This window comes from Mercurialis annua, linkage group LG2, assembly GCF_937616625.2.
Source record: "Mercurialis annua linkage group LG2, ddMerAnnu1.2, whole genome shotgun sequence".
NCBI lineage: Eukaryota > Viridiplantae > Streptophyta > Magnoliopsida > Malpighiales > Euphorbiaceae > Mercurialis > Mercurialis annua.
The window spans coordinates 51,905,600-51,926,307 of NC_065571.1; the positions used below are offsets into that span (position 1 = coordinate 51,905,600).

The 20,708-nt window shown below is 31.7% G+C and overlaps 4 protein-coding genes across 4 annotated transcripts; 2 read left to right on the forward strand and 2 right to left on the reverse strand.

Moving 5' to 3' along the window:
- Window positions 1–111: 111 nt before the first annotated feature.
- Window positions 112–3,403, forward strand: LOC126670534 (mechanosensitive ion channel protein 10-like). Its single transcript, XM_050364287.2, has 5 exons — window positions 112–575; window positions 657–1,749; window positions 1,937–2,230; window positions 2,307–2,509; window positions 2,743–3,403. Exons 1-5 carry the CDS (start codon window positions 439–441, stop codon window positions 3,050–3,052), a joined length of 2,037 nt encoding a protein of 678 aa, XP_050220244.1. The 5' UTR covers window positions 112–438; the 3' UTR covers window positions 3,053–3,403.
- Window positions 3,404–3,817: 414 nt separating this feature from the next.
- On the forward strand, window positions 3,818–4,841 carry LOC126670538 (uncharacterized). The gene has a single exon (XM_050364291.2). It carries the CDS (start codon window positions 3,917–3,919, stop codon window positions 4,262–4,264), a length of 348 nt encoding a protein of 115 aa, XP_050220248.1. The 5' UTR covers window positions 3,818–3,916; the 3' UTR covers window positions 4,265–4,841.
- A 244-nt stretch (window positions 4,842–5,085) lies between these two features.
- LOC126670536 (thermospermine synthase ACAULIS5) lies at window positions 5,086–7,464 on the reverse strand. Its single transcript, XM_050364289.2, has 10 exons — window positions 7,246–7,464; window positions 7,098–7,164; window positions 6,912–7,006; window positions 6,690–6,792; window positions 6,475–6,563; window positions 6,040–6,196; window positions 5,871–5,946; window positions 5,604–5,662; window positions 5,382–5,518; window positions 5,086–5,296 (listed from the first exon to the last, which is right to left on the reverse strand). The coding sequence occupies exons 1-10, from the start codon at window positions 7,404–7,406 to the stop codon at window positions 5,218–5,220; spliced, it is 1,023 nt and encodes a 340-aa protein (XP_050220246.1). The 5' UTR covers window positions 7,407–7,464; the 3' UTR covers window positions 5,086–5,217.
- A 9,798-nt stretch (window positions 7,465–17,262) lies between these two features.
- On the reverse strand, window positions 17,263–20,122 carry LOC126670362 (40S ribosomal protein S3-3). Its single transcript, XM_050364071.2, has 6 exons — window positions 20,006–20,122; window positions 19,642–19,789; window positions 19,339–19,510; window positions 17,999–18,053; window positions 17,763–17,894; window positions 17,263–17,648 (listed from the first exon to the last, which is right to left on the reverse strand). The coding sequence occupies exons 1-6, from the start codon at window positions 20,033–20,035 to the stop codon at window positions 17,481–17,483; spliced, it is 705 nt and encodes a 234-aa protein (XP_050220028.1). The 5' UTR covers window positions 20,036–20,122; the 3' UTR covers window positions 17,263–17,480.
- Between the last annotated feature and the right edge of the window lie 586 nt (window positions 20,123–20,708).

Below are 20,708 nucleotides of genomic sequence, written 5' to 3' on the forward strand. Positions count from 1 at the left end.
AGACAATAATAATGTCGTGATTCGTGCCACATCAAGTGGCGAAGAACAAAAGTCAAAAAAAGTACTCCATTTATAGCATTAATTACGACTGTTCATTTACTTTGCTTTATGTGTTAACCGGACATGAAGAATAATTGCTACCATTATTTGGCTCATCCATTCTTTGCCATATAGTATTACACAAAAACAAACAAAAATTTCTTTGCCATTTACATTTTCAGTAAAGCTGCAGCTTTCAAATACAGTGCATAATCTTGACTCTCAAGTTATTTTTTCATTGTTCATAAGTAGCCTACTTACTTGAAAGAGTGTGAAAATGAAATTTAATTATGTTAAAGTTGGATTTCTTTGTGTTTTGAGCTTATTTCCACTCTAGTTGATTACCAAAGCCAGTCATTTTTTGCAGGTTTAAGATGTAGCAGTACTGAAAATATAAGCATGGGAGAGCAGAGAAGAATCAGTGGAGGAGGGGAAGTGCTCATAACAGTTTCATCTGGCTCAAAAGAACCAGATAAGGCTGATACTTGTCCGACCAAACCGAGTTCTATGAGCAACTCTTTATCTGAGGCATCAAGGTTTAGTCCTAGTCCTGATTAGTGAATTCATTCTTTAATAGAGGATCATTACGCAATAACTATGCTTCTTATATATGTTAGGACAAACTCCTTTACTCCGAAAACGCGGCAGATGGTGTCTCCTGGTGAGCCTGCAGATGATGAGGATGGAGTGGAGGAGGATGTCGTCAAGCAAGTTGAATCGAGTCAAGAGAAGCGTAAGAGAGTAGGTATTAAGGCTGTGATTCAAGGGATTGCATTTGTGTGGCTTGTTGGGTGCTTGGTGGCAAGCTTGACTGCTGAGAAACTGAAAAACCCCATGATTTGGGGCTTGGAATTCTGGAAATGGTGCGTGCTTGTGCTGGTTATATTGTCTGGCATGTCAATCACTAATTGGATTATGCAGTTTATTGTTTTTCTGATTGAGAGGAATTTTTTGCTAAATAAGAAAGTACTCTATTTTGTTTATGGGCTAAAGAAGAGTGTTCAAGTATTTGTTTGGATTGGTTTGGTTCTTCTTGCCTGGGAATTTCTATTTACTCCTGGAATTACGCGATCTAAGACTGCCACCAAGTTTCTAAAATTTGTTACTTGGACTCTTATTTCACTTCTTGTTGGGTCATTCTTGTGGTTAGTGAAGAATTCATTGTTACAGATTTTAGCATCTAATTTCCATGTCAACAGATTCTTTGATAGAATCCAAGAAACAGTCTTTTGTCAGTATGTTCTGCAAACTCTTTCGGGGCCTCCACTCATAGAAGAGGCCGAAAGGGTTGGAAAATCGTCTAGCACAGGTGAACTGAGCTTCAGGAGCACCAAAAAGGGAAAAACAAAGGAGAATAAGGTGATTGATATGGGAATGGTTCATAAGATGAAGCAAGAAAAGGTTTCAGCTTGGACCATGAAGGTTTTAGTTGATGCAGTCACAAATTCAGGACTTTCTATAATCTCTAATACATTGGATGAGAGTGTTGGTGAAAGGAACAAACTGACTGATATGGAGATTACCAATGAGATGGAAGCAACTTCTGCAGCCTGTCACATTTTCAGGAATGTTGCGAAGCTTGGTTGGAACTACATTGATGAGGAGGACCTTTTAAGGTTCGTGATTAAGGAAGAGGTGGATCTTGTTTTCCCGCTGTTTGTAGGATCCGAGAATCGACAAATTGACAGAAAATCTCTAACAGACTGGGTGGTAAACTTTCATTTCTCTTTTCTCTGCAATGATCTGATTTTCGCCTTTTCGACTTCTATCTCATATTATTGGATTGCACTACTATGAATGTAGCCTATTTGTTTCTTAATCATGATACTAGTACTATTAGACTTGCATTGGATAATGAAGAAGTTCTCTGCTTTATGTGAGTGATAATTTTCGACAGGTTAAGGTTTACAAGGGTCGGAAAGCTCTTGCGCATGCTTTGAAAGATACCAAAACAGCAGTGAAACAATTGAACAAACTTGTGACAGGGATTGTGATAATTGTGACCTTTGTTATTTGGCTTATTTTGATGGAAATTGCAACTACTAAAATACTCGTAGTTCTCTCATCACAGCTTTTAGTTGCAGCCTTCATCTTTGGGAATACCTGCAAGACCATATTCGAAGCAATAATATTTGTTTTCGTGATGCATCCGTTCGATGTTGGAGATCGGTGTGTTGTTGATGGTGTACCTGTATGTTTTATATCAATCATTTCTTTGCTTTTTTTCTTTTTTCTTCATGAACTTGATTTAGTTTGAAGCTTGGCAGTTGTTGGTGGAGGAAATGAACATATTAACGACGGTTTTCTTGAAGCTTGATAACGAAAAGGTCTACTATCCGAATGCTGTTTTGGCTAAGAAGCCGATCTCCAATTTTTACAGAAGCCCTGCCATGGGTGACACTGTGGAATTCTCAATTGATTTTGAAACGCCAACGAAAAAGATCCGATTGCTGAAAGATGAAATCAAGCAGTAAGTTGACTGTAACTTTATTCTTTCTGTCAGTGGACTCGAGTTCATGTGATTGTTTCGATCCAATTCTTCACGATCAGAAATCGTTCTGATCGAAAGTTTGAACTCGAAACAGTTACCTATTGGTGCATAAATAGTAAAGCTGTTCTGGCATATTGAAACTGAAACGTGTATGTAGACGATAAGAATGTTTTATTGCAAGTTGTTTTGATGGTTTGCTGTGGTTTGGCCAGTTACTTGGAGAGCAATCCTCAACACTGGCATCCTAATCACAGTGTGGTGGTGAAGGAAATTGAGAATGTGAGCAGATTAAGAATGGCTCTTTACTGTAATCACACAATGAACTTCCAAGAATTCAGGGAGAAAAACAAGCGTCGAACTGAACTTGTCCTTGAGATAAAAAGGATTTTCGAAGAGTTAAGTGTAAAATACTATCTTGTGCCCCAACAAGTTCATCTCCGCCGCATAAGTGGCGGAGTTGCTCACAGGCGGACCCGTATGCCCGCATTGATCAGAGTTGGTCGGAGACGTAAATTTCTTTAGAAAAAAAAAGTTTCGCCCTTATCGGTATGAAGAAACTAAATTTCTTCCTTTATAGTTCTCCTCCCTCAGCAACTTTTTGGCTGCACCATTGCGCCAAATCGGAACAGAATCAACAATTGTAACCAAGATGTCATTCTCATTTTCTGTCCGTTAATAGTCTGCAATTTGATAGCAAGAAAATCGAGTTGCTCGGAAATCAGTTTACTTCGTTAGCAAGTTATAATCTCTGATCATAAAGAGATTGACTTTTGTATCAAAAGTTTGTTCTTCTTCGTTTTTTTCATTTTGATTCAAATTTGTTTGTTCTAATACTTATGTTATCTCCATAATTCAGGACATGTACCTTACTTACAGATGCAGCAACAAGTGCTATTTTAGAGATCTTAACAATTACGAGCTGTCTTTATTCAGCATGGGCAACTAATTACTAATTATTGACCGTTTATTTTGTAACTTGGAGAAGACGTAACTGTTGTTATCATGTTTTTGTCTATGAAGTTGTTTCAGAGAGGGTATCATTTGCTGGTAAAGCTAAGTAGTGGACAATCTTTTGATTTAGGATTTTAATAAACAAAAGGTCATTTCAGTCCCTGAACTTTTAAGAGTCGGGATCAATTAATTCACACTTAATTATTTCAACAATACTGTCTAATTTTAGGCCATAAGAAGTTCAACTAATTGAACCGGCCGGTCTGGTCCTTTACTCACTGATATAGATAGATAACCCTATCCTATAAGTCCAGCTGAGAATTAGCCACGCAGGACATATTCCTAAATTTGTTTTACTTTCTGCTTCTCATCTCATTTTTCTTCTCCTATTATATCCACCAATTTTATCCTAAGAAATTAAGAAAACAAACCAAAATGGCCTCAATTTCAATGTCTGCGCCACTAAGTTTAAAACAGTCATTCAACTCCCAACTCATTCTTCAACCTTTGGCTGCAAGACCATCATCAGTGGCTTGTTCTACAAGTTACAAGTCCAGAGCCAGGCTTGAAGTGCAAGCTTCTCTAAAGGAGAAGGCGGCGACAGGATTAACAGCTGCTGTACTGTCAGCTTCAATGGTGATGCCAGATGTTGCAGAAGCAGCAGTGTTAACTCCATCTCTCAATAACTTCTTGCTCAGCATTGCAGCTGGTGGAGTTGTTCTTGGTGCCATTTTTGGAGCTATTATTGCTGTTTCAAACTTTGATCCTGTTAAGAGAAGCTGAAGCTTTGACATAATCCGCAAAAAGTTTCTATGCAAAACCCATTTTAAGGTAACTATACTATACGTTTTCTGTTTGTACCGTCCTCGGAAATCAATTGGGATTCATCAAGATCCGGTACTTTTATTTTTTAAATATTAATAAGTCTTTATCTTACCAGAAATGGAGCGAAATAAAATTATTACAACCCGCGTTGTTAGTTAACATCTACAATTTATAAATCAGCATAAAAAAAAAAATTAATCTGCACATCATTAAAGACCGAGTCAAAGCATAATTTAATTGAGATATTATACTTTGACTTGATCTTTAATGATGAATTATAAATGTTAACTAACGATGTGATTGTAAATTTTTCATTTTTATTTAGATAAGGACTTGATGATTGAAAAACAAAACTATAGGGACTTGATGGATTTCAATTGATTTCTAAGGAACAGATAAATAAAAAAAGGCATAGTAAAAGGACCTTGATATTTGTTTTGCTTTAATTTTACTGTCTTTTAACTTTTGTATCATCATTAAGCATTTGAGTTTTCAAATAAATTTATGAGAGAAAAGGGTTATTTTGATCCACAAATTTGTATGGTAGATCAATTACTTCTGATTTCATTTATTAAGGTTAAATTGATTTAGAAATTTACAATTTCAGGTCAAATAAATTCAAATTAGCTTATTACTCCATTTAAATTTTATATCTATTTGATCTGATTTTAAAATATTTGGGATCTATTTGACTATAATTGATTAAATTTGACCTATTTAATTATATAACACACTACAATATCTGAATGCCTAAAAATTGATTAAATTAAGAGAAAACATTCACATGAAACATCCAACCAATGCAGTTAACATATAATTATGTAAAATATAAAGCATTTTTAACCAATTTTTTTGAAATGTTTTAAACCCTCTTCAAAGTCCAATCTTGTTTTTTTATACATCAATAAATCTCAAATTCTATAAGCCAATCCATGCCCTGGAATAAATCTTGCATCATCCTCAGTATACACATGCGTCTCCTTTAACAGCCTGATCCAACAAATTAAGAGATTTAAAATTAGTAATCATCTTATTTAATTATGTTTAATTAAATTAAAATGTGCATAGAACTTACGAAAGAGAAACAGTCTTATTCAAGGTGGCAGAGGAGAGAAAAGCAGCACCATTTAAATATAGTAATTCACCATCAATTCTTTCTTCAATTCTTCTGTCTATATCCTCAACATTTATGGAAAAAGGTTGGTCCGAAGCCTATATTAATCAATCAAAAATATATTTATTAATTAGTCAATTAATATAATATTATCATACTAAGTAAATTGGATCATCTACTTACCATGACCCACCCCCATGTATCAGCAAAAGATGGCACATGAGCACTGTAAGCTACCACATCTGCCACATTACAGCAAGATTAATTCAATACTAGACATAAAAATGGATTTAAAGTGGTGATCATATTTAAACGGGTTTGGACCGGTCCAAGCGAGTCTGATTCTTTTATATAGACAATATCCATTTGAATCCGGATTTGATTCGAATCTAATTTTGATTATCTAAATTCGGTCTATGAATTAGATTTATACGGGTTCGAAGAACTTACATTTGAAGACCTGTTTAATTGTGTTGTAAATTGAAGAAAAGACCTCCTTGTGGGTGAAAATGCCTGCTGGTCCAGCCTATATAACCGACGTATTTATAACGGTAAGAGATATGTTGTATATTGACGTGACATATCCGTTATATTGTATAATTTCTCTATATATTCGTACCTGAGTGACGAAGATTCCATTATCATTGAGCTTTGGCTTGAGAATATTCTGATAGAAAGATTTAGTATAGAGCTGATAACAAGGCCCTCCTTCAACTGGATCAGCCAAGTCTCCTACTATTATATCAAATTTTTCATTCCTATTTTCTAACTCACCCCTTCACCATCAAAAACGCACAGTATTAGTCCTACACTGGAATTACATATTTTTTCTGAATTATAAAAAATACTTTTCTTTTTTAACATTTTCATTTTATTTTCTCTTGCAAGGAAAAAAAAATTAAATTATCGAAAATTTAAATGTGTCAAAAAATAAATATAGGAGGAAAATTGTAATTAGATCTAACTTTAAGGGTGATAGTTATTTTTATATTTTATTTAAACAAAAATTAAAAAAAATGGGGAATGAACAAATAGAACAAAGTTAATTAATTACTTGGCATCGTTAATGACTAGATCAAGCTTGTTGTGACGAAATGCTTCTTGATTTACAGTTAGATGTGTACGACAGAAATCTACCACTTCCTGCAAAATAAATCACATCATTAAACTTAATTAGGACTATTCCTTTTAATGAAGTATGTATTAGTACTATTAAATGGATTAATTAGGAGCTTAATTAATTTATAATTAAAATGAAAGATAATTTACCTGATCAATATCACACATGACCACTTTTTCAATGGACTTGTGCTTGAGAGCTTCCCTTGCAGCAGACCCTTCCCCACCTCCCATTATAAACACATTTTGAGGCCTGTTTCAAATTAAACTTTATGTTATATTTATTTATTTTGCATTTTTTTTTATATTCAAAACCGAATCATGCAAACATAAAGGAAAAACCAAAAGAACGAAGAAAAAGAGTGGACCGACTTAGGGTGAGAGAGGAGAGCAGGATGGATCAAGCATTCATGATATATAAATTCATCAACTTCAGCACTCTGCATCTTCCCATCAATCACTAACACCTGCAATTAAAAAATATATCAAAATTATCCAACTTTTAATTAATTAATTTTTTTTGTTCAATCCCATAACTAATTAAATTACATTTCTAACCTTGCCAAACCGCTTTGTGTCCAAGAGAGCAATGTCTTGAAACTCACTAGTCCCCTTATGCAGCACACTGTATTAATTGAATATCAATAATAATTATTTCAAGTTAAAAACTTTAAATTAAAAACATTGTTAAACATAATTAACAGACCTGTTCAAAGCAAAGGACCATTTAAGATCATCATCGATAGTTTCTTCATACCAAGAAGACTGCTGTTGATTAACAAAAATCTGATGGTGAATCTGATCGGGCGGTTGGGAACAAAGCTTAGAGAAAGCACTGGTGTAGATGATCTCAACAGCCTCACCCATTCTTATTACAAAAACAAACGTTAGAACTAGGTTAAGTTTGTGATAAAACTGGTTAGTTAGCTTGCTGTAGTAAGGAAGACAATGAGAAGGTGGCAGTATATATAGAGATTAATTAATGTATTAATGTTAGAGTTAGAGGATCATGGCATGCGCAAAGTTGGCAATGAGTGACTGGGATTCTTATTACCAAAATTATGAAAAGGGCAGTCCGCGTGGGATCATGGTGGGACCTGTTTTCATATTGAGGACTGCCACGTGGACTACACAAATTGGCAGGATTGCCACATGGCAATGTGTTAATGGATAGGCTCTCTCACTAGCCTTTTAGAGCTTAAAGATCAAAAATGGAGTGTCCACAATCTAACTACATTTGTGCCTCAAGTGGGTTGTATCATAATCCTGTGCCAAACTATTGATGATGGTAGCCTCAATTTTATTTTTGTTTTTTACATTTTTTGTTTGTACAATAAAAATTAAATATTTATTTTTAAAAATCCCATCATGGTAGAAAGAAATTTAATTTTGAAGATTAGATTGTAATGTTTTGACAATGCGACGAAATTATTTGGTTGGAAATTTATTTTGTTTATTAATATTTCAATCAAATATTGAATTTTTTATGTTTTCTTTTATAGAAGTTTGTTTGTTTTTTTATGAAAACAGAAATTAACAAGAGTTAATTTTTTATCTACAAGAAATCGTACTAGTTTAAAAACTCGTCGAGCGACAATGAAATTGATATGTGGCTTAGTAAAGTTGCCAAATGAAATATATTTTTCGTCTATGTGCCAATCACAGCTAAGATGCTGTATATAGCTATTATGTCAACACGATTGATGACTTTTAAAGAAAATACTCGATTCTATAATATGATTTGTATGTATTTTTTTTAAATAGATAATTTATTTGTCTATTACAAATTATACTCATTTTTCTTTGTTAATAGAAAGTTTTAATATTAAAAGAAAGATTGAATAGAGCGTTAAGATAAATTGTGATTTTTATTTATTAATTATAGGATCCACTTAATAGTTACAATTTTAAAATATATATAAATATATATTATGATTGTTTTTTTTTATTATAATTGGCCTGCATATTCTCCCTAATAATATTATTAAGGGCTAAGGGAGGTCTCTTGAATACATTAAAAACATAACTCGACATCCCGTAATAAAGTCGGCAGCTTTATTTCTAACCCCCCCAACAATGAATCTGTAAAAGACTGTCTTGCTCTTACGTTTTCAGTGAAGTTCAGCAATATATTTTGAAAGACTGTCTTGCTCTTACGTTTTCAGTGAAGTTCAGCAATATATTTTGCGCTTATGGGGCTTGTATATATCGAGGAGAGAATATTTTTAAAAGAATTTAAACCGACGACCTAACAGTTTGATGCACAACGCTTATATCATTTGAGTTATAACTCATTGATATGGTAGTGTTTTTTATTTTGACTTATAAATGTATTTTTTATATATATTGCACTTCTTTTTAGTGCTCAATAAAATTATAGTACAATGTATGAATTCAAATATTTTTCTAAATTCTCCTTCAAAGGAGTTTTTTTTTTCTTTTAAAATTATGTTAGATCTTAGAAGAATTAAGAGATGAATGGGTCCTACTGATGAGATATTTGTATAGTAATTAGCAATGTTTTCAAAACCGGACCGGACCGGCCGGTCGGACCGGGTTAACCGGAAACCGGCCACATATCCGGTCCGGTTAGATATGAAAATCCAGCATCTGAAAAATCGGGTGGAGATCGGGTTAAACCGGAAAAATCCGGTCTAATGACAAAACCGTAAAGTTCCGGTTTTTGAATATTGCTTATTTTCGAAGGTAAAACATAATTGTCAGTGGATCAGTAACACTGCAGCCTCCACTTTATGTCATTTTGATAGACCCCTAATACCTATACACATCATTCTCTTTCATTTAAATTGTTTTCTTTTTTCATTTAAAATATTTTGATAATAACTAAAAACAAAATTTGTTACGGAAGTTCTGAATTAAATATAAGTTGTAGCTTCATAAATTAAAATTACTTGTGTAATTAATATAATTAATTTGATTATTAAATTAATTAAAAAAATATTTTTATTTATTAACTTAGTTAATAATTTTAGTTTAAAATTAAAAATACAAGCACGGAAAAATTAAATATATCATAATTTTTCAATCAATTATAATTATATTTTACTTATGTAATAATAAACTTTATATATATTGTTATTTTTTATTTATTTTTTCTATACAATGTTAATTTAATAATTATTATTTATTAAACAAAACAATGATTTTTTTCCTTACAAATAATTATTTTATATACTCTTAAAATTTATATTTATAATTATATTTTTAATTAAAATTCTAAAAATATGTTAATATAATATTTTATCATGTTTTTAATTTATGATATTATATATTTTTATTTAAATAATTTAAATTTATTAAAATTAAAAAATCCGTTCCGACCCGGTTGAACCGGTCGAACCATGAACCCCCGATGAATCCGGTTCGCTTTCCGTTCCGGTTTTAAAAACATTGGTAATTAGTATTGGTGTTGTTGAGCGTGGGATGAGTCCACTCATAGGGTGGGATAATATCCATTTTGTGGAGAGACCACCAACATGATCGTATCACCATTTCTTTGCGTGCATTTCATGTCCTTTTCGTTCATTTACCTTATTACCATTCTCTTATTATCAAATTAATTATAATTTCTAATTTTCATATCATTTAAATGGGTGTACATTATTATTACAATATAGTTGAAACAGAATCCGTAACAAATTCTTTGAGAGAACTAAATTACATGAGTGTTTATCACTTTTATAAATATAAAAATATGAACATTTTCTATTGTATAGCTTATATGGAGAACTCCGATAAATAAAACAAAAATTATTTTGATCTGTCGTAAATTACTATTTTTGCTTTTAAAAACAGATTAAATAAATATTTTTAATTATTTTTTGGTTACTTGTGTGTTAAAATGATAAATCATAACAACAGCTTGAAATATGTTTTTGTTGCCCTCTTTAATTAAAAAATAACTAAAATATTCATTTTCTATATATAAAAAAAATGAATTGATAGGGGCAAAGTAGTAAAGATGGAGAAATATGAGTAGCAACAAAAGGAAGTGGTAAAGAACTTTACTTGTAATGGGGAGACAAGGGTGCAATCCAATATTTTAATTTAGATGCATAATATAATCCATTGTTTTGTTCATTGTTGATTTTTTTTTTTTTTTTTTTTTTTTTTTTTTTTTTTTTTTTTTGCCAAAGATAACAATATATAACAATAAGAAGAATGGCCACCTCATGAAGATGATGAACCATTCTTAAACACGGGAAAGTAAAGTGGACTTCGCGGCTACTAATTGAGCCATCCAAATACACATTCGTTTAACAAATTAAAAAGCAAAACTTGCATAATTTGCTAAACGAACGGTAGCAACAAAAATAAATAAATTACTTATAAAAAAATCAACTTACTGTTGACATATAATGACATAATATAAATATCACCTTGATTTGTAGAAACACATGATTGAATCAATTGACGATGGAGAGAATGAATGCTTGGGAGATCCCATTTTAGATGTACATGCCCAAAAAACCAAAAAAACACAAACAAAGAAAATATTAGCAATTATAATTTATAAAATAGTATTTATATGTGATATTTTATTCATGAAGAGGAAATAAACACCCAATTGGGGATGGAATAGAGACAACAAATCATCAAAATCAACTTGATAAGAATTGGCAATGATATGAAATATCCAATTAAATCAAATTATTAATTGCAACTTGTAGCAATTTTGAGATTATTCTTTTGATTAATAGGTAAAATTTAATAAGAAATATATATTTTCTTATCAAAAACCAGTTCAGATTCTATAAAATTCTATAACTATGAGTTGAATAATTAACACTTCAACTTCAACTTTAAATTAAAGTATGAAATAAAATATTGGACATTAGCAAAAGGCAGGAACAACAATTGGTAAGATGACGGTTATTTTTTTTAAAAAAAAAACTGTTTATGTAATTTTATCAGAGCATAGAAATATATGAACTGTAATGTTGATTAGATCTAAATTGCAAATCATTTGGTTAATTGTTTCAAACAATGAGTTTTTAACAAAAAATAGTCTCTGAAATTCATTAACCTCTTTGAAAAGTTACTATTTCGTAGAAATGTTGATTCATATGTTTAGCAAATAATCTCATCAGATCTAAATTATTTTATCAAATTATTTGTAAAATTTAGTAAGAAATTGGATAGATTTAAAAAACTGAATCCAATAATAGTCATTAGCATTACTAATACTAATAATTATAATTTCAATAGTAAAAAACAAAAACAAAGTCAAAAACAAACAATCATATGAACAAACAGGAGACTAATTTGGTGAATTGCATTTAAAAAAATCCAAAATAGAACCATAAAGTAGAATGAGTATAGTGGAGCAAACCTGTAATACTCCGATTGCATGTATAATTTTGTCTCACAAATCAATTTTAATAAACCTGTCAAATTAGTTGAGATGCAGGAGACTGTGGGTGGATGCGCAGGCAGTGGAGAACATGCTATTTCAGTATGTGATCCTGTAGCCTTTGCTAACGCTGTTGTCGTCGAAGAGATCCCACAATCAACAAATTGTCAAGGACGGTTATTGCACAGTTTCTTCATGGATGACGGTTATTTCTCTAATTTACTTACGGTGGTGGTTGTTCATTGTTGATTTGCAAGGCGGCTCATTGTCCTTTTCAAAACCTTTGTGGGATTTCTTTTTCAATACCCACTTTTATTTTATTTTACGTTTTTAAAGTTCTCTCAAGTCAATGGATTTCAATAGTCCTATGAGAATCACATCCCAAAGAGTCAAAATCCTTTTTTTTCTTTTTTTTTTCTTCTTTTAATTATTGTCTAAAATATTTGAAAAACAATTGTTTAAATATTACTTTATCCACTATGTTATTTCTCCATACTACTAAATCTTAATTAACAAATTTAAATTATTTTACTTTTTTATTTATTTATTAATTTTTAAATAGTAATATTTTGAAAAAGTATTACAATTACTTTATTCATCATGGTGGAAAGAGATGGATATTTCACTATAATAATAAAATTTATTAATTTTTAATTGACTCGTATAGTATTATTAATAGTATTATGATCTGGTAAAATATTATTGTCTTTATCCAAAGATGATGTGGTGGTTTTTGATTTTTGATTTGTATATTATAATTTTAACCACCATATTTATTCATGGACATACCTTATACTATCATAATATTAATGATATGGTGAAAGGAGTTATGTAAAAAAATTGATTTATATTTTAACTCTTAAAATTACATCCTCCACTCCATTGATCAGAGTTACAATATATAATTTTTGTTCATCATAAAATTGTTAAGAATATACAATAGGCTTTGAGATTTATCCGAACTTACTCCTCTATGATCGGGATTTGCTTCCCCTTCAAGAGTCAAGAAAACCTTTAATCTTTTACTATCACAACTCACACTAGACCTGGTAATTCGTGTATGCGGGTCATAAACGGGTTAAACCCGTTTAGATACGAACACGATTAGGCTAAACACGAACACGACACGATTATTAATCGGGTTGGATATATAAAACCAAAACACGACACGGATATTACACGGGTTACACGACACGACACGTATAAACACGTTTATATAAACGTGTTAATGGATCAACCCGTTTAAAGTGACACGTTTAAACCCGTTTAATTGTTTAACTACTTTTTTAATTTATTTAATATAATATTAAAAAAATTATTATTATATTTTGAGATAAATACTATTTTAATTATATATAATATAATTTTTTTATTAAAATTAAGAATTTAATAACATTTAAATTATAAAAATAAATAATTTTTAATTAAAAATACTTAACCGTGTTTAAACGGGTTTAAACGAGTTAGGCGTGTATAACCCATTTAGACCCGAAATTAATCGTGTCATAAACGGGTTGACCCTTTTATGACCCAAACTCATTTACATCAAACCCAAACCCGTTTAACTTCGTGTCGTGTCGTATCATTTAATCGTGTCGTGTCTAAAATTGCCAGGTCTAACTCACACCATATACATATGTAATTGCAAATCACTAAGCCTAGTTTGTTCGCAAATGACTAGGTTTATACCAACAATGATGTAAGTCATAAACAACAGCTTCTATTATATTTATAATTTGCTCATGAAAATGTAAATTTTCCATTACAACTTGAAGCTAGTCCGAGACAAGAAGCTTCAAAAGACATTAGGCTGCTCCTCGCAAAATCTGTAGACTTTTGCTCCACCATCGTTTGTACCGCAGTTATGGTGCATGCCGTGGTGTTTCTTTGTGTTTTATATTCACTCTATGCAGGGCAGGATTAGCTTTTGTGAAATGGGGACGTAATCGAACACTTTTATTTTTGGGGGGTGGATGTACAAAAATAAGTATTTTTTAAAAAAAAATAAAAACATTGAAGGGCGCTTTTAAAAAAATTACGGGGCAAATGCCCCCTCAGACTATATACCCGGTGACATTCCCGACTCTGTGGAGGTGGTGATTTACTGAGGTTGTCCTCTCCTCGCCGCAGTTGGCCCACTATTGTGGTGTATCATACGGTATCGAGCGAGAGGTGGTAATTTTTTTAGATCGCATGGAGTATGACTTTTAGTTAAATTAGTTCCACCTATTTAGTCTAATTTTAAATTTTCTTAAGAGTAATTATGAAACAAGTCATTAGTTTTAATGTCATTTGCAACTGTGACACGAACTCTCAATTTGATAATTTAAAACATGAACTATCAATTTTTTTATAATTTAAAATATAGGACAATTTTTCAGTAAAATATATTTATGAGACATCGGGACAGTATATATTTCACTGTTCTTATCATCATCTTTTATCAAAAAAATTCCCAGTGTTCTAAATTAAAAAAAAAGAAACTATTTTATATTTTAGATTGTCCAAATTGAATATTATATTAAAATTATAATACATTTTAAAATTCATGATTTATTTTACAATTAACATAAATTTGAATTAATGCCAAGAACTAATGAAAGTGATTTGTGCTAGCTGCCCACAATTAATCAAGCAAAACAAAACAAAATTGAATAATAAAAGTTGGAGAGAAATAGAGTGATATGGATTGTAAGTTGAGGATTGTGGGCAGCTTAATTAGTGCTCCAACCCAACCCCTTTGTGTGGCACTCAAAATGTCCTAAAAAGCGTGCATCTCTCGATGGGCATGCCGTCAAATTGTCTGGCACACATGCCCGTAGTGCTCCAATGCCATCTTCAAAATTGATAACAAAACGTGATTTGGTTTTCAAGCTTTCCTAGGACACCAAGTGGCCTTTTTCTGTAATGTTTCAAAAAGATGATAAATATTTTTTATTTTCTTTAAGAAATAGTTTAAAACTTGTTACCTAGACAAATTGATATTAAAATTCTATTTGCTTTTTTATTATCCCTCAAAATTTTGAAAAACCAAAATATCTTCGTTTAGTTTCAGATCTATTTACAATTAATTGTAATACCCACATAAACTCATTTTAGGAACTCCATTAAAATCAACAATCGAGATGAAACCAAAGGATTTAGGACACTAGTTGGATTAGAATTGGGGTTCATGACCTCGATTGATGTTGTAGTTTAGACCGTCATTAGAGTCTGGTTTGTAACTCAAGTCTGAAACTCATATAATAGTTGGGTCGGGAATCCTAGTTGGGGTTAGGTCTAAAACCCTAGTCTCGCTCAGGGTCAGAGTTGAGACTCGGGTCGAAATCAGAAATGGGAATAAGGGTCAAGGTCGAGAATCAGGGCATGGGTCAAGGATATAAACTCAAGTAAAAGTTTCGAGATTTAAGTCGAATGAAATGTCTAGAAACAAGATCAGGGTTTGAGTCAAAATTCGAGTCGAGAGTCTAGTCCATAAACATTGTTGAGGTTGAGGTCTTGGTCGAAGTAGGATCCGAGTTCCGAATCTGGGCCAACGTTCGGCTGATGATATCGAAGCAAAATTGTTATTCTTTTTTGGTCATTTCACAAAAAGTAATCAAGAAAAGCCTATGATATTATTAATACTGGAGGTAATAATGAAAAATAAAAAGTTGGCAATCAGATTTTATTTCCATTTCATATCAAATATTTTTTTTATTTTATCTTGTTAAAATCCACATTTAGCTTCGGCATTTGCATTTTTTTCCTTCAAATTGCTGCATTTTGTTAGTCAAAATTGGGGTTAAATATTTTATAGGTTACTAAACTATCAATTTATTTCAAAAAGGTTACCGAATTTTGATTTATTTTAAAAAAATTATTAAACTTTTAATTTATTTAAAAAAAACGAACTTGGATTTATTTCGAAAAAATTATCAAACTATCAATTTATTACAAAAGGATACCAAAAAAAAATTATTATTGATCAAAAAAATTAATATTTAATAACCTCATAGAAATAACTTTTTGAATAAACTAAAAATTCAGTAACCTTTATGAAATAAATTAAAATTCGGTAAACTTTTAGAAATAAATTAATAGTTCGGTAACCTTCAAAATATTTAATCCATCAAAATTGAATCTTTCTATTTTTAGTTTGATTAAAGTTATATATACTTTTGTTAGAAAATTATAATACACGTCCTTTACAAGTTGCCTCTATTTAAATTAATTTTAAATGATGTAACAATAGACTATACAACTAGATAAATAGTATAATTAAATTTTCACTGCTGATTTTATAACCAACATGGCCCCGAGATCTGAATACGCAACATGATATCTATTAAAAATCAATTTAATTATCTATGCAAATGTCTAGCTCCATCGACATCATCTAAAATTAACAGAAATGGAACCAAGCTAAGACATAAATTTTTAATATATAACATAAAGATTTAATAATGCCAAAGAGCTAAAGTATTTTATCTTTTTAAAAACCTATCTATGTCTGGCTATGAAGCACGGAAACTTCGACAAAGTTGCGTGTCCCGTTTCGAAAACGTTTCAGAAACCGGAAACTCTCAGAAACTCTCGGAAACTCATAAGGAAACGTTTCGGGCCGTTTCCATAAATAAAAAAAAATTATATAATTATAAAAACATCTAAAAAATCCTCAATAAATAATTTTTATGAATCAATTACCCACAATTTTTATTATTTACTTTATCTATAATATAGCTTATTTTTTTATTTTTGTTGGATTTAATTATGTTTGATTTATTTTATTAATTGGTATAAATATATAAATAAAATTTAATATATATATATAGCATTTTATAATTTCTAATATTATAAATATATCCTTATATTTTTATTATTTACATGTTTCCCCCACGTTTCGTGTCTTTTATTTTAAAAATTCGCCGTTTCCCCGTGTCCGTTTCCATTTTCTGTTTCCGTGCTACATAGATGTCTGGTAATTTGTTAATCTATCAAAAAACTGCCTACCTTTGAATAATTTACAACAGACTAAAGAAAAAAAACTATATTACCCTAATTTTTTATATAAAACGAAAATGTGGATAAGGTTAAGGAAAAACGCAAATGCAAAATTCCAATGAATGCTCATTCAGGTCAAACCCGAATAATCTTATCGACATAAAGTTAGACGTGCTCCACCTTATCTTAAATTTGCAAATTAACTTTAAGAAAAATGCTAAAGCGACTTTAGGTCAACCTAAATTAGGATTTAGGAGCTCCACTATGAAGACAACAACAGTAAGTGGATATGTCCACATTGCCATTTTTTGCAGCACAACGTAGCCTCAGATATATCTTTTAGGATCCTGAAATATAGAATTAGTATGCATAAAAGAGGTCCAAAACTAGCAACTATTACTCCTTCAAACATAATATCCAAAACTAGATCACTCCTTCAGACATACTTAAGAAGCTATTGTCAACAAAAATTACTAATTCTTGGTCGATACAAGCATCTAGTATTTTTCTCCTCTAACTTATATATATATAAATAAAAAAGACATAAAGCAAGTAGTACAAACTTATTTCTTCCAGATTTTGATTTATGCAACTGGAATCTCGATATTGGTTGTCAGCACCGGAGGTTGAGCATACTCTTCTTCTTCCTTGGGAGGATGAATAGTGACTAGATCAGGCATTGGTGTCATTGGACCCAACTTGCCCTTTGGATCCCAGTCAAGCATGATCTTGACCTTGATACCAAGTACACCCTAATTCCATAAAAGGTTACAATTACAATGTGCAATAATTAATTAATATACAAAAATAGACATTGTTGTATTGTGACAAAGCACGCTACCGGCCAAGTATGAGATGCAACTAACCTGTCTTAAAAGAACATGCCTAACGGCAGAGTCGATGTACTCCTTCACAGGTTGACCAGAGGAGATCATGTATCCATCCTTGAATTTCATGGACTTAGCACGCTGAGCTCGTAGCTTTCCACTAACAATAACCTATAAGAAAAAACAAGAGCGATTAAACCTCACAAATAGTGGAAATATCCATGTTGAAACAACTTAGAATAGTGTAAAGCAATATATAAGGCTTTAAAGCTAACCTCGCATCCTTTAGCACCACTCTCCATAATAAACCTCAATACACCATAGCAAGCCCTGGAAACAATTTCAAAATAGACATCATAAATCACATGACTCAATTGGTTGAAATGATGTTTCAGAATCCAGAAAGAAAATACTAAATTGTCTGCAAACTCGGTATTAAAAACAACAAACAGATTAGCAACAAAGTAATGCAAGCACAAATGCACATACAATCACCAAACCTCCGATAGATAAGGAAACCCCATATGGAAGGAGGAGGACAACGCTTGAAGACCAAGGAAAAACATGAAAACTGGAAGCATATTCAATACTCCGAACACATAAACAGCATCACAAAAGCCTGGCAAACCCCATGAGAATATCTTTCATAATGGCATTGCCACATTAATCCTAAACAGCCATCAGAAAGCTAACAAACATGAACCAAAAAAAGCCTGCAAGGATTCTCTGCCAGCATACGAGCTACCCATTGAATAGCAGTATGGCACTATGAGCAGCTAACGATTGTGTGCATGAACATGATTAAGGCTTGTTAAATCACCTTATCCAGGTAAGTTTACAATGTCAGACATAAGGCAGGACATTTCAGACATAATTTTGGAAGACTTACTGTCATAAATTGATTTTATAACACAAATTTATCAGGCAATAGTCTAATCGTCAACCGGCTGTGACAGCTCGCAGGATCTCATTTCGAAGAACTATTCCATAAACTACGAAAGCAAACAGTTCCAATAGCTACCATACCAATAGCCAATTAGGGGCGGAGAGGAAAAGAGTTGAAAATGGACTAACCAACAATGAGCATATAAGTACACAAAGATAAAAATAAATAGGATAGCAACAATTACATGCAATGCAACAAACTATAAATGATCAACACTGAAAATGAAATTCTACCATATAAAATTTTGAGGAAAAGAAAAACCACCACATTATAAATGTTAAATGGCATTGCTTGAGATCATCATTCTCATACACAAAGTGGTTTTTGTATGAAACCAACTGGCTGTAGGGATGGAATCTTCAAAACACAACTGGTAAACATAACTTTACAATTCAATGTACCAATGCATATTAAATCATTAAAACCCTTTCCTTAGCGAAAAAGAAAAAAGACAGACTCAGACAAAAAAAAATGTGACCATGAAATACTCAAGATTCAAGAATGGCAGTGAAAGCAAAAAAGATGAATAATAAACAAATTTACTAATCAGTATTAAGAAGCGTGATAATTCACTAAAATGGCAACAGAGCAAGCCAGAACTTCACATAGTAATGTTAAAACAATCAAAGCAGAAGACCAAAAAGAAGCAAATTTGCAACATTCACATACCTCCTGACAGCAAGCCCTCCGAGGAGCTTGTAACGGAGAGACTCAGCCTGTGCAATAGCACAAAGACCCCTATTGTTAACTTTCTCAGCGTACAATTCAACGCTGTTATCTGGGAAGTTGAATCGCTTCTGAACTACAGAAGTTAGCTCTCTGATCCTTCTCCCCTTCTCACCTGATTAAACCAACCAAGTCAAAAATCACCATAGAACAATATTTATAGTTCATTTACTTCAAAATTTCCGTCAATTGATCGATTCAGTTAAACAGATGCCAAATTTAAAAACATTTATTTCAAGGAAATACCAAGAACATTCTGGGTCCTAGTAGCCCGAATGATGATTTCAGTACGCATAGGCGTAACCCTAACTTCGACACCAGAGTAGCCATCCTCGGCAAGCTCTCTAGTCAAAACCTCATTCAACTCAGCATAGAAAACACCATCCGCAACAAACTGTAAAACAAATTAAATTATCACCTAAAAATTAAGAATCGAATTCATTTACAAAACCTAATCAGTAATCAAAAATTCATTAAATGAACATCTTTCAATTTCATTTTACATATACGAAATTATGCTACTAAATAGAACAATATATAAAGTAAATTGATCTGAACTAAATAAGAAAGCGGTCCATAAAATCTGAAATCTGTGTAAATAAAATCTAACCTTGCGCTTCTTACTGATTTGGGTCGACATTTTCTGAGATTTGGAAACGGTGAAGTGAACGAGTTTGATCGGCGCGAAAGAGATTGGTTTCAGTAAGCAAAAGTAAAGCCCTAGTCTTTATTAGTTTGGAAAAGTGGGTTAAAATGGGCTTTGGGGACAACTATATAGTAGGGTTCGATATGTTATCAGATCCAACAAAACGTTCAATTAGCTCCCTGAATTTACCACAAAACGTTCAATTGGCATTCTGTGCTCGTTTTATCTCTCCAGCCTTACGCTGTCCAATAATTTTTTTTCAGCTCAACTTTAATTTATAAATAACGTTCCAATAATATTCTAACATCTCATTTAAGGGAACAAACGAGATAAAACGTCAAATTTGATAGTTTTTTTAAAAGAAATCACCAACTTGATCTTATTTGGTAGTTTTATTTGGTAATATGGACACAAACACGGAAGAATGAGATATTTACACACAGACATGGCGAAACAATATTATCTTAAAATTTTCTATGTAAAAAATGAAATTTCGCGTTCGAAACATCAAATGTCTAATTCTAAAAGAATTTCTAAAACAGAACATCTAGATTGAATAAATTGTATGTATTGCCTATATATTTTATGTCAATTTCATGAGGCAAAATATACCTTTATTATCTCTCTTTTTTTTAATAATTGAAGGAGAGGGAGCGCTTGTGGGAGG